This window comes from Centroberyx affinis, unplaced genomic scaffold, assembly GCF_046629955.1.
Source record: "Centroberyx affinis isolate AG114_WGS23_722 - 3 ecotype Tasmania unplaced genomic scaffold, CSIRO-AGI_Caff_v1 ptg001190l_1, whole genome shotgun sequence".
Classification (NCBI taxonomy): domain Eukaryota; kingdom Metazoa; phylum Chordata; class Actinopteri; order Beryciformes; family Berycidae; genus Centroberyx; species Centroberyx affinis.
Window position 1 is genome coordinate 289516 of NW_027279714.1, and position 13758 is coordinate 303273.

Below are 13758 nucleotides of genomic sequence, written 5' to 3' on the forward strand. Positions count from 1 at the left end.
TGACGGTGCATGTTTTTGTAGCCTACTGTATTCCTGAAAGCAAGCAAAGGTGAGCCTGTCACTCAAGAATGCTACCCTGAAAGATAGATCTCCTTAAATCTGGTTTAGTTCCCATTCCTTCTATGGTGAACTGATTAAAGAACAGCAAGGATTTATGGGAATTATTTCTGTCACTTTAATATTGTGTCAGTTTGGAGCTAGTTTGCATTGAGGAGTCTTCACTGAACTCCGACCCTTCAGCTTTAAAAGCTACTGCTTTGGTGAGCTATTATCTCTTCTAGTTTAAACACTTTTTTGTTTGCATAATGCACAACATATGGCAAATCTACAGAGTTCAGCTCTGAAGTCTTCTTCATTCACAAAATCTAATAGGATATGCCTTACACCTAAGGAAAAAGTGTGAATTTTCAGGAAAACACACGGCAAGAAATCTTAGCTTCTGCAATAAATTGGCTGTCAGGACAATTTAAATGAAGCAGGTGCAATGGACCATTTCAAACCCAGATGTGAGCATTATGACAAATCGAAAAAAACGCCTCTGGTTTAGATGCAAGTCCTCGCTTTCCTGATGTGTTCACAACAATAGCTGAAGTGACAAGCTGGATAACTATCATCACCCTTAAGCCTGTCTGTTTACCATTTTATACAGCATTTAAATTGTGCATTTAATCTCCCAAGGGGTTTTCCACTGCAGACCCCACAGCACCACTAAAACTACCCAGGAATGGGATGACGCCCACTTGAAGTGTTCAGTGTCTTCACATCAATAAAAATAATCCTACCTAAATTAACACAGAGCGGATGTGGTGGCCTCCAATTGTTCACATCCTTGCTGTGTTAACCACGAGTTTTACCACTTTAGCAATTTGGATGTATTGTCACACATTTTAGCTTGGATGAGAAAATCTATTCCTGGCAAAAGGTGTGTGGCATGAAAAAAAAAACAAAGTGTGAGAGTCTTCCTTTTTATGACACTGCTGAAGCCACCACTTACCTCTTTGATATCCCCCAGCTCTTCCAGGTATCTTTCCTGTGACATTTAGCTTAACCACTGTTTTTACAAGATAATGCATGTTCCTTAAATATATAGTTACAGCGCTGAAGACAACATGAGTGACATCAGTGACTGTTGACTGTTGAATGGCAAACCACATCCATTATTCCTCTCTAGCACGCACTTGCAATTCTGTAAGATTAAGCCAAGGGAAAAAACAGATATCTATGTCTCAACAAGTTTCCATACTGGTGTGATCTAAAGGGAAGCTGACAGCTATACCACAGAACTGGGTAAATTAGTATTTGCATATTGTGTAATCTTCATGGAGTACCAGATGAATACGGTTTACTGTATCAGGACCATTCAGATAGTTTTCGGTAAGCTGTCAATCACAGAAAACGTCTGCTAAAAATGACTTTCAAACATTTTCCTCAGTTTCAGGTATTCATTTTATTGTCCTATGTGGCAAACCAAAGCCATCTGGTACCTAAGAAGCCTGAAAGAAGCCATGAAAAGCATTTGCAAATACTATTTGACCTGGGTCTACTGTAGCTCCGTAAGCTTTTACTACAATCAGCAGACCGTCTGTGTCAAACCGCTCAATCTCCCTCTGTGAAAGCATCCTCTTCACCTTTGAAGTGCTTTCTAAAAAATGTCTTGGAAGGTGGAAAATTGTTTCCTCGCAAGGGGTGCATGGAACGTGTCTGCGGAAGGTCAAAGGTCAGCTGCTGTCAAGATGTCCCAAGTACCATGAGTGGAGTTTTGCAAAAACTGACAGAGACAATATACAGCACTGTGGCGCACATGGGACAGGTGGGACATTCTTTTGGGATGGAAAACATTTAGGAGGGTTTGGCTAAAGGTGTGTGTGGTGGGATCCAATATGTAGTTGGTTCCACTGGCTTCCCACAGACCACTTCACAGAATGGCTCCTTTCTTTCAGAGGCAAATAAAGCAGATGTCTGTTTGGAAGTGGGAATTGCTGCGGCTTCTGCTGCATTAGACCCTCTACAGGAACTGCATGTCCTTTCGTGCCACAGCCGAATGGACTTTAAAACTCTTGTGAACTCATTTAGCCCGATCATTGTAGCTACAGTAACAGCAGCCAAACACATTCACATTGCAAGCAGTCTATTTTCCTTCTGCACAACACTTAAAGCAGATGATATATGACAACTGTTTTGGTGGTGAGCAACATTGCCCAATGATCTCAGCATTGCTGTACATACGAACTTCTTTTTGCTGAGAAACGTTCAAATATATTTTTAACCTTGGATCTTTTGTTTCCTTTAACTGGGAGTGTTGGCGCTCTATGTTGCTCAAAACCTGCCTTGTGCATCTACCTATAATCAGCCAACAACTGTGTTCACCACAAGAGCCCAGCAATAGAAAGCATTCTCAATGATCCTTCATCAGACTTCTCTTCCTGGCATGGAATGGATGCTTGATTCAAGTATGCGCTATGTTTTCACAGGCAAATACAGACTAGTACAGATGTATGCATGCATACAGATAGTCATCTGCGGGTAGCAGTGAAGCCAAGGCTTGTTGAATCAATTAAGGTGCCTTACAAAACATTAGTAGGCGTGTTTTAAAAAAGATCACATCTAATTCTTCAAAGGGATACCAACGCTATATATGATTTTATGAGGTTTTGATTGATCACTTTAAAAAATATATACCTTTGATATCTATTGTACATGCTTTCTTGTTCTATGTGGAGTGTTTTCAATTTAGAATGAATGAATACACTGAGAAAAAATAGATTAAGTACATACTGTAATAAGAGATAACTACTACCTTTGACATTTGTAAATGGATTATTGTATACTCATGTTGATTCTCCAAACTCCATTCCCTTTTGCGGTTGATAAATGAAATAGATGGTATGTTTTTCTATTGAGAGAACAAATGCAACCAGCAAGTGGGAATTTGAGAGAATGTTTTGCCTCAGGGATACAAAAACAAAACTACACAGAATATGTTTTATCAACCAGACTAAACCATCCTTGGAATGTTTAATATGGTTTCCAATCTACTCTCACACAGCCTGAAGGGGCTAACGCACTGAAATCATTACAGGCTGAAATGTAAATACAATATTCTACCAGAAAGCATTGTTTGTTCAGGTTCTGTGAATAGAAATATTTTCAATGCTTTAAAATAGAGGCTATGATTAATAGTATATTTTTCAAACCCTGGAAAATGAAGAAGCATTGCATCTATCAAACACAGACACATGCACACACACACACACACACACATGCACGCACACACACACACACACACACACACACACACACACACACACACACAAGACACAAAAGGATCCATACATAGGCTACCTCTTTCTCTTTTTAGTGCAGCAGCACACTCTAGTGTAAATATGATGCACTCACTTCTATAGGCTTTTTACAATTCAACATTGATCAATAGACCAACAGAAATACAATGAATAATTGTGTGTGTGTGTGTGTGTGTGTGTGTGTGTGTGTGTGTGTGTGTGTGTATGTGTGTGAGAGAGAGAGAGAGATAATGGACAGAGAATGCAGATACATCATACTGTGCCACTGTCACATACAGAATGAACACATTTCTGTACACATGTTATACCTCCATCTCTAAATTTGATAATGTCGCTAACAATGCACTTTTGCATGTCTGGACACATTTCTGCACATACATTATTTTATCTTCCATGTGCACACTCACACATCTGCTCTGCAAGTCTAAGAAAGTGGATTCATAGATTTGTCAACCGCAAACGTCTCTTAAGATGAAAGGCTGTCAATAGTCAACATAGTGAGAAAGTATTTTAAACCAATAGGTTCTGTTTTAGCAGGATGAAGTCATCAATATGTTGTTTTTGTTCTATTTTTGTAATCTTGTAGATGTCCTATTGTTTGCTGCTGCAATGGCCCAATTTTCCCACAGTGATCAGTAAAGTTTAATCTTATTGTGTACCCACACAAATTACCGCTATTTGCAGATGCAGTAGCTTACATATAGATGGATGATGGTTGCACAGTATAGTCACCTATTATAACTATACTCTCCTTCTCTATTGTACACCTACCCAGACATGTGTGTGAGTGTGTGTGTACATGTATTGGGGGGTATTGCCTACTGAGTACATATTGAGTCATTACAGGTAGAACATTTTCAGGCTATAATACATATAATGGTGAGGCCATCTGACAGCTTATCTTGAGGTAAAATAATGGATGTTCTCTTGACATCTTTGCTGTTTCCTGTCTCTGAGGAATGAGGGAACTGCAACCAACCCAATCAAGATGGGGACTACAGACCTAAACACCAAATGGCAGGGGTGCAGCTGAGAGTTCAGCGCCCCTTGACAAGATGGGACACTGTGTACTTATTTGATCAAGGTGCCACCTGGATCCCTGAACCATACTTTCTGGGGTCTGCAGTGTTCCAGTCGACATGTACATTAACTGAACCATTACTTTTAGATACTGTGTGAGCTTTTGTTAGGAAACTATTAAAAGTATCAGTCATTCTGCAGCCACACATTTGTTGTCAAACAGGGCAGCGCAGTAGAGGGCAGAATGTCAGCTGGATGCGCTTAAGATCCACGCATGCTCTGTCTAGTCCTTGACGTTGCACGCAAGCGCAGTTCGCCTCAGCGGTCATTCATTATAAAGCCGCAAGTTCCTCTGTCTCTTTCCACCTTCAGCCATTTTGACCATGTTAGGAGCTGTGGGACGCTGCTGCACCGGGGCTCTGCAGGCTCTCAAGCCTGGGGTCCAGCCCCTCAAGGCTCTCGTTGGATCCCCAGCCGTCCTCTCTCGTAAGTCCCGCATGCTTGGAGCATTTGAGGGAGATATGTTTTAAGGAAAGACACGTTTACTCGGTTGTCAGGACGGAGGGATTATGCTAGCTGGCGCTAGCAACACGCTGCTGCCCTGTCGGCGGCGGAGCAGGCCGTGATACTGAAATGTCAAATATTTCATATATTGGAGCCATTTCAAAATATTAAATGCTGACAATGTGCATATATACTGCTATTGGCGGGTGTCATTGAATAAGTAATGACTGGACTGTGTTATTTTTGTGCCAACAGTAATGACCTTTATGTGTCATGACATGAGGCGGTGTAGTGGCTATGCGGCTAGCACTAGCAGTCACAGGTTATAGCTAGCTGAGTTAAGGCTAGTCGGCTAGCGTAGTTTGACAGATGTTTGCAAAGTTCACACAACAACGCATGTTAAAATGGATCTGCTGTCACCAAAAAGTGCTAACCTCTGCAGAGAGTGAGCCTACTTTCCCATTTATGTTATTGCAGACAGACTAACTATATGATGTGAATTTCTTGTCATTGATCGTCGTGCAGCTAACGAGTAGCATTAGCAACATTAGCTCGCAGCAAACTTCATTCATTTGTCAGACTTCTCATGTTAGCTAGACCGGTAATTAGATAAGTGGCCAGCCAGCGTTAATCTCACAGAAGTTTGTTGAATGTATTGTTACAAAGGTCATTCAACTGCGATTTACATTGTCAGTCAAGTGAAATCGTGGATAATTCGTTTCTAAGCTGATTCATAACATGGCCGAAAACAATCACTTGACATTGAGACTTCAGCGGCCAGACGCGCAGTTGTCTCGCAGCTTCACATCGGACAGTGCAGTCAGACACAAACGAGCAAAGGCACGACAAGGTCACACATGTTGGTCTCTGCCAGAGTTAAATGCTCACTTTTCCACTGGATTACTTCGACAGGCAGAGACTATGTCGCACCAGCCGCCGCTGCTGCCGTCGCCACCGGGCGCATTGTGGCTGTCATCGGTGCCGTCGTCGACGTCCAGTTTGACGAGGGCCTCCCTCCCATCCTCAACGCCCTGGAAGTCACCGGCCGTGAGTCCAGGCTAGTCCTGGAGGTAGCACAGCATCTTGGTGAGCATCTTCGGATATAGCCTGCAGTCTTTGTACTTACATGGGTCAGGTGTGTGACTGCTGCTGTAACTGGGTAAAATGCAGTAAAAGGGCTGTTCATTGACTGGAAGACTGTACAGTAGCAATTCAATATTTGAATCCTGTTTCTGTCGTGTCCTCAGGGGAGAACACAGTGCGTACCATTGCTATGGATGGTACCGAGGGTCTGGTCCGTGGACAGGGAGTCCAGGACACTGGTGCCCCCATCAGAATCCCAGTGGGTCCCGAAACCCTGGGCAGAATCATGAATGTCATCGGTGAGCCCATCGACGAGAGGGGTCCCATCTCCACCAAGCAGTGAGTTCATGTTTTGCATAACTGCACAATTCCAATTATAGTTAATTTGTGTAGTGCATTTCATGAGGCTTGCGAGAAGACGTGATTGAAAATGAAAGTACAAAAGCAAGGTCAATATAAAAACAATCTAACATGCAGCAAAGCAATACAAGGGCAGCAGTGATGCAGTAGGCATTAGGTAGAAGACATGGTGACGATAGAGGGTGCAAATGTCTATTGGTCTGCAACTTGCTTCTAATTTTGCTGTTTGATTTATTAGTCATATATAGATGAAGTGACTGGAAAACAATGTTTTTCCCAGGACTGCCCCCATCCACGCTGAGGCCCCTGAATTCACTGACATGAGTGTGGAGCAGGAGATTCTGGTAACTGGCATTAAGGTGGTCGACCTGCTGGCCCCCTACGCCAAGGGAGGAAAGATCGGTATGTGCGATAGAAGTTTTGTTCATGTGTGCGACAAACTTTGGCAGGATAATGTACAGGATTAATGGGACCGATTTGAATACTTGGGATGTTTGTAGTGATTTTGCAATATAAAATCAGTGTGTAATGCTTATCTGCCATGTTTTTTATCGGCACAGGTCTGTTCGGTGGTGCCGGTGTGGGCAAGACTGTATTGATCATGGAGCTGATCAACAATGTGGCCAAGGCCCATGGTGGTTACTCCGTGTTCGCCGGAGTGGGAGAGCGCACCCGTGAGGGAAATGACTTGTACCATGAAATGATTGAGTCTGGTGTCATCAACCTGAAGGACACCACCTCCAAGGTGAGGATTGTAGCAAGCCTCCATAAGAAAAAGTAAACTAGCCCTGAGTAGTAAAACATGACTATTGGTCTTTAATTGGAAGGGTGGGTTTGACAGTGACCCCATGTCCTTGTGAATGTTGACAGATATCTGTACCTGCCCTCCACTCTCCTCCCACTAGGTGGCGCTGGTGTACGGACAGATGAACGAGCCCCCAGGCGCCCGTGCCAGAGTGGCTCTGACTGGACTGACTGTGGCCGAGTATTTCCGTGACCAGGAGGGTCAGGATGTGCTGCTCTTCATCGACAACATCTTCCGCTTCACACAGGCTGGCTCTGAGGTCCGTACAGTCCCAAAATAGTTTGTCTACCAGTGGCCAAGTTGCAGAGGCAAAGTTTTACAGAAATGTTATGGGATTAGTTTATTGTGATAAACAGGGAGTCTCTAATGTTGCAGTTGACAAATTTGGATTAAAATGCAACTTAGTTAACGCTCTGACATCCCTGTCTAGACACCAAAGGTTGGTGAAGATAAAAACATCTAATGCTTGATGCTGATACCAAGTTAGGGATGTGTCAATAATTCGATCATGAGGATCTCAATGTTTGCATTTGATGTTTTATCAGACTAACTTGATTTGGAAATGCTTCGTATAATCAATATCTTCCACATGTATGTACATGCTTGCATGTAAAAATGTCAAATTATATAATGACATATTTAACCTATTACCTATATTTAAGTAAAGGCTTGTTTTGTGGTTAATAAGTTATTTTGCCCATAGCCAAATAAGCTTATGTTGAATTTTTGCTTGTTTACACCAACTAGTCAAGTTCGTCATTCAGACCATCCATTGACTAGTCAGCCATGGGGGAAAAAATAGACTTTTGCACATCCTAATACCAAGTCCTCTCCTGACCTCTCAGGTGTCTGCCCTGCTGGGTCGTATCCCCTCCGCTGTGGGTTACCAGCCCACTCTGGCCACTGACATGGGTACCATGCAGGAGAGAATCACCACCACCAAGAAGGGTTCAATCACCTCTGTGCAGGTAAGCAAAGAGCTCAAGAAGTTCATTTGACACTCTAGCTGTGTCATGGCATTACATGCACTTGCAAAAACATCTTAAGGACATTGGTAATGGCTGTAGAATAATGGATACTAAACTGTTATATAGTACTTCATCATTGCCAACAGATGCCATGCTATGACAGTGTTACAGGTACTTGGCCTTTTAGGAGCATGTATTTGAAACGACAAATTGGTGATGGGAGAATACTGGCTAAAACCATTGATTTACTCTGATCATATAGTATTGCGGCAACAAGAAGGCTAGTACTAGCATGTTAAAGTGACGAAGCCTCAATTCTCTCCACCAAGGCCATCTATGTGCCCGCTGACGATTTGACTGACCCCGCCCCCGCCACCACCTTCGCTCACTTGGACGCCACCACTGTGTTGTCCCGCGCCATCGCTGAGCTGGGTATCTACCCCGCCGTCGACCCCCTGGACTCCACCTCCCGTATCATGGACCCCAACATTGTCGGGGCTGAGCACTACGACGTCGCCCGTGGCGTACAGAAGATCCTGCAGGTTTGTCATTTGAATAGCCACATAATCCGCTGCTCTTGTATTGAATGTCAAATATAGTTTTCTAACTTTCTCACCTGTAGTTTGATCCAGACATTTATCAGGCTAACCGTTTTGCTCACTCCCTTTTTAGGACTACAAATCCCTGCAGGATATCATTGCCATCCTGGGTATGGATGAGTTGTCTGAGGAGGACAAGCTGACTGTGGCCCGCGCCCGCAAGATCCAGCGTTTCCTGTCCCAGCCCTTCCAGGTGGCTGAGGTCTTCACCGGCCACATGGGCAAGCTGGTGCCCCTCAAGGAAACCATCAAGGGCTTCCAGAGCATCCTTGCTGGTACGTATACGGACAATATCACTGTTAATGTATTTGATTGTCCCCTTTTTATTTTTATTTTTTTGATCGTGCTTATGATTTATTTATCATCTTGCACCTTGTTATCCCCCAGGTGAGTACGACCCCCTCCCCGAACAGGCCTTCTACATGGTGGGCCCCATCGAGGAGGTTGTTGAGAAGGCCGCGAAGCTGGCTGAGGAGCACTCATAAACGTCTAAACAATCTTAACTGTTTAAGAAATTGAGGAAAAGGGGAAAGGAAGGAGGGGTCGTGTGGTAGGAGCACTTGGTTTGTAAAACATGTCACAATGCAGATGTACCTGTCTTGTCATCTTGAAAGAAAAGTTCTATTTAATGTTTCCAATGAAAAAGAGATGGAATAAAGGTCTGTCTTTACATAAAACTACAACTTGTGTCAACTGTATACTTCCTAGGCTTTTAATATGTTGTAGTGAAGAAAATCTTGTTCCTAATGGGTTGTTTCATGAAATGGCTGTCCTCATCCACTTTGACCACAAGATGGCACTCATGGGCCATGTTGAGCTAGCTGTACTGTCGCAGTTCATTGTCACAAACTGAAATAAAGCAGTTGACAAAGATGGGAAGTGTTGTTTTTGTTTCTAGTTCACAGACTTTGCGGTGACATACGTTGTTTCCTAATACTAATTGTCAGGATTTCTGTTTAAGAAACTTCACTCTGTGGGTTTTTGATTCATGACAAACTTGTTGCTGTCACAGCCTGAATCACAGAAACAACACTTGAGAATTGCAGTACTGGGTGTCAATAAATCAAATGATAAAAACAATACACTGACAATTAAGGTTGTTGCTGCCGAAGAGGCTTATCATTGCCCGTAATTAAGACAGTGTTCCTTCTACAATATTGAGGCTGTAAAATGATTTCATATTCACAAAGTCTACCTCATGTTGCCCAGGGCTGCAGTGGTGGATTATGAGTGCAGTTTATTACATTAATCACTGTTGGGAATCCTATGAAAGAATTTCAGAGCACTTAAACAAGTAGGCCTAAATTTCATTCACTATTGATAACTATGGTCAATTCTCAAAGTGTTGAACTTCCCCACTGTTGGCTCATGTCCAACTCTAGCTGGAGCTCTTAGTTTAGGACAAAGGTCAATTGCCTAAAATTACCCACTTACACATCAAACACAAAAATGAACTAAGGTAACATTGAGCTGTTTGGGTACAAGCCCACTATGGAGAGTTAATTAAGTTTTTTCCTCATGACTGATGGCTGAGAAATGCTAGGTGCTGCTCATTATAGAAGAGGATGAACATGGAATGAAAACATTTCAAAAATGTACTGTGTGTAAGTGTTTAAGGTATGCATTTTTGCACATACATTTTAGACGCTTGTTATACTGAACTTTGACACTGTACTAATCTTACTTATAATCCTTTTAGAATTTAAACAACACCAATTTTCTCCTGCAATTTCTGCACACTTGTTTATCATTTCTTTGTTGAATTGCGGGTTAGATATTTATTGCTGTATCCTTAACCTTTCACACACACCTATCATCCCAAGGCCTAGATAAGTTGGAACAAGCCTCAATCTAGCTGCAGATAAGTTGGTTTTCAATTTGCCCAGCCCTTCCTGCTTTTTGTGAGAAAGCCTCATGTAGCTGCACAATTCTTTACAAATGACAACATATATGAAGTCCTTGCTCTAGAGGAGGGAAGCAAACAAAGTTTGGACAAGTATAGTTTTAAGTGGTATTAGTTATGTCACAATATTGCTCATCAAACAAATGTTGGCTATTCAATAGTGAATTTGGAATATGGCTTTGGCTAGGAATTTAAAAAATACATGAATACATTGGTCAGTTGCATGGCCTGTATTACGGCCTGTGGGGAAATGGATAAAAACAGGCACATCTTAAGACCAAATATCCTCATTATATTAGTATGGGCCTTATCGGACAGACTTGGGAATGGCCTCTTTGGACATGAGGTAATCGGACAAGCAGCTTGGCATGTAGGACAGCGGCAGCCAGAAGAGCTTGGCGTCCCAGCCGGAGGAGTAGCGGGTCCGGGGCCGGACTGCAGACACGGCATGCTCCATACAGCTGACCACCTTCATCAGGTCCGCATCAACTATCTTGGCCAGCTTCTGCTTCATCATCTTATCCACTAGGAGGGAAAACAATGCCACACATTGTAACTTTATCTGTGTCATTTTAACCGAATAGATTTCAGATTTCTTCAGTTAAAAAAGAACAAAAAACCAAAAACAATACACCAAATGAAATTGTCCAGTCTTACCCTTATCTAGATAATCAGCCCCATAGTCATCTCTGACCTCCTGGGTCATTTTGTCCCACAGCATCTTCACATTTTTGAGCAGCATATTATGGTCAGTCACATTTGTCTTGAAGAAGCCTGGCTCAATACAGAGGACCTTGACACCAAAAGGAATCATATTTAACCTAAAAAAAAAAAAAGCTCCTCGATCAATGTGTTCAATGTGATCAATGTGGCTGATTGTATTTGAAGGAAAAAATCTTGTCATTGTGTATTGATAAATTGTGTGACTCACCTGAGGCTGTCGTTGAAGGCCTCCACCCCGTACTTGGAGATGGCGTACGGGCCTCCCACCACACTGATCCTCCCGAACACGCTGGCGACGTTGACCACCCTCCCCTTGGCCTTCTTAATCAGCGGCAGGACACTCAGCGTCACGGCGATCACCCCGTTCAAGTTCACATCCAGCATGGACTTGTAGTCGTCGATGGTCAGCCAATCGCAAGGGGCAGAGGGAGTGCCAACGCCCGCGTTGTTCACCACAGCCCAAAGGCCTAGGAGTGTTTTTAAACCGTTATTTACCCAACCAACCTGCCTAGTTTCTGTAATAACGGATGACTAACCGGAAGTTCTAGTAATGGAAGGAAGTGGAGTTGTTGTTGTTGCCTTATTTATGTTTACACTGGATGAAGTGAGCAAGAGAGAGAAATGGAGTACATCAAATTCCATCATTAAAACCATTACAGTGTCTTTGTTGTCAATAGTTCAAAGACAAAAGAAGAAGTAATACACTTTCAGGAAAAGGGGTTATATATGTCTAACCAAGATCTCTCAACAAATATCTATGTGCAGTATCAAACTAGTGAGTACCATACTGTTTCACTGACCACCAATTAATTTTATGTAATCTTGAGCACATTATGTACATTAGTACATTATGAAAAGAATGTACAACGTGATACTGTGTTCCTGTGAAAAGGAGTAGCAAAGGTTTTCCTGCATGTTGATTATATTTCAGAGTCTGTTTAGTAAAGTAAGACCGGCTGCTGGTAACAATGTTGTGGGTTGTGTAGACTGCAGGGATCAAATATCACAGTGTGTTACGTTGGGGTTGTGCATACCTACAAAAGAGCAGTATTTAGCATTATTACACTTGCTATAACAAGGATTCAAGCCAGACCAATGTGAAACAACTTATACTGTCACAGCATTGTTTTCCTCCCAAATGAAGAAACTGGTTATTCCATGGCTGTAAATTTAAATGGAAATATGTGAGAGAGATAGTTACAAGTGGTCTGTCATCATTAACACTCAACACTCACCGCGCTCTCCCACTTTCTCCTTGATCATTGCCGCAACTTTGCTGACGCTGTCGTTGTTTCTAACGTCCAGGTGCGTGGTGATCAGCTTGTCGGAGCAGGACTTCTTCAGGTCCTCCTCCCCTCTCTCTGTGTAGCAGGAGGCGATCACTCTGAAGCCCAGCTTGTCCAGGTGCCGGGCCAGGAGGTTGCCGAAGCCCGAGTCACAGCCGGTGATGTACACATACTTGCCGGCCTTGTCGGAGACCCTGGGCATCTCCCTGACCCAGCGGTACAGGTAATAGACGACCACCAGCCCCAGGAGGTACAGGTACATGACTGCAGGACACAAGAGGGAAACTGCTTCATATCTTTTTGCCGTGTTTTGGCCCCATTTTTACTCACCAACACACTATAGGGAAGTGATTGAGACCTCAGCATTGTCTAGGAGTATGAAGGGTGTGTGCCAATAGGAAGTTATGTAAAGGAGGAGAAACTCTGGCTAGAAGTGTAATGACACATTAATAAGACCTACAGGCTCACCATGTGTTCATAGTATTAGCAGTAGCAGTAGCACTGGTTCTGAAAGAGTAAAAGAGTGAAAGAAAGAGTGAAACAGTTACAGAAAGTTAAAGAAAGTGAGTTGAAGTAGTAGTTTCAGTTGAAGTAATAGTTGCAATAGTAGTTGAAGTGAAATTCAAAGTGTTGAAGTAGTACTAATAGTAGAAGCAGCAACAGTGGTAGTAGTAGCAGTAGTAGTAGTGCTAACAGTAGTTGAAGTGTTTTAGTGTTTTTAATGTCAAGTAATGTCACATTTAACTCAAGCTTGTGCTTTGGTTTGCAAAACAACATGCAAGAACATTTTACTACTGTTCTACAATTATTGAGAAAACTATTGAAAAAAATAACCAAAAAAAAGTTTTAATAAAGATGATTTAAAGTGACAACATTGATGAATCCCATTTGACACAGAAATAGTTTATTTGCATTTTATCCAGACTCCAACATGAATAATTCAGTGGCTCAGTTTGACCCTAAGCAGATACATTTACCCACTTGCTAGGATCAATTTACCCCCAACCTGGGGCAAATTGAGCCATAAGGGACTGTTTTTTTTTTGTTCTTTTTTAAGAAGTTGTATTTTCACTCTTCTTTCATTTATCTGCATTCTTACCATTCTTACCTGAAATGTGGGTGGGAGCATTTGTTTTAGTTCTGTCTCATTTTTCCTTGCCAAGATAACAATTTCAGTAAAACCTGCTCATCTTACCCCGCTCTCC

At 42.4% G+C, this 13758-nt stretch overlaps 2 protein-coding genes across 2 annotated transcripts; one reads left to right on the top strand and one right to left on the bottom strand.

Moving 5' to 3' along the window:
- Positions 1 to 4674: 4674 nt before the first annotated feature.
- Positions 4675 to 9514, top strand: LOC139648292 (ATP synthase subunit beta, mitochondrial). Its single transcript, XM_071524366.1, has 10 exons — positions 4675 to 4808; positions 5739 to 5912; positions 6074 to 6248; positions 6550 to 6671; positions 6830 to 7014; positions 7175 to 7333; positions 7920 to 8042; positions 8372 to 8584; positions 8715 to 8916; positions 9029 to 9514. Exons 1-10 carry the CDS (start codon positions 4706 to 4708, stop codon positions 9124 to 9126), a joined length of 1554 nt encoding a protein of 517 aa, XP_071380467.1. The 5' UTR covers positions 4675 to 4705; the 3' UTR covers positions 9127 to 9514.
- Positions 9515 to 9816: 302 nt separating this feature from the next.
- Positions 9817 to 12815, bottom strand: LOC139648293 (retinol dehydrogenase 7-like). The gene is made up of 4 exons (XM_071524367.1): positions 12503 to 12815; positions 11476 to 11734; positions 11202 to 11365; positions 9817 to 11069 (listed from the first exon to the last, which is right to left on the bottom strand). The coding sequence occupies exons 1-4, from the start codon at positions 12813 to 12815 to the stop codon at positions 10852 to 10854; spliced, it is 954 nt and encodes a 317-aa protein (XP_071380468.1). The 3' UTR covers positions 9817 to 10851.
- Between the last annotated feature and the right edge of the window lie 943 nt (positions 12816 to 13758).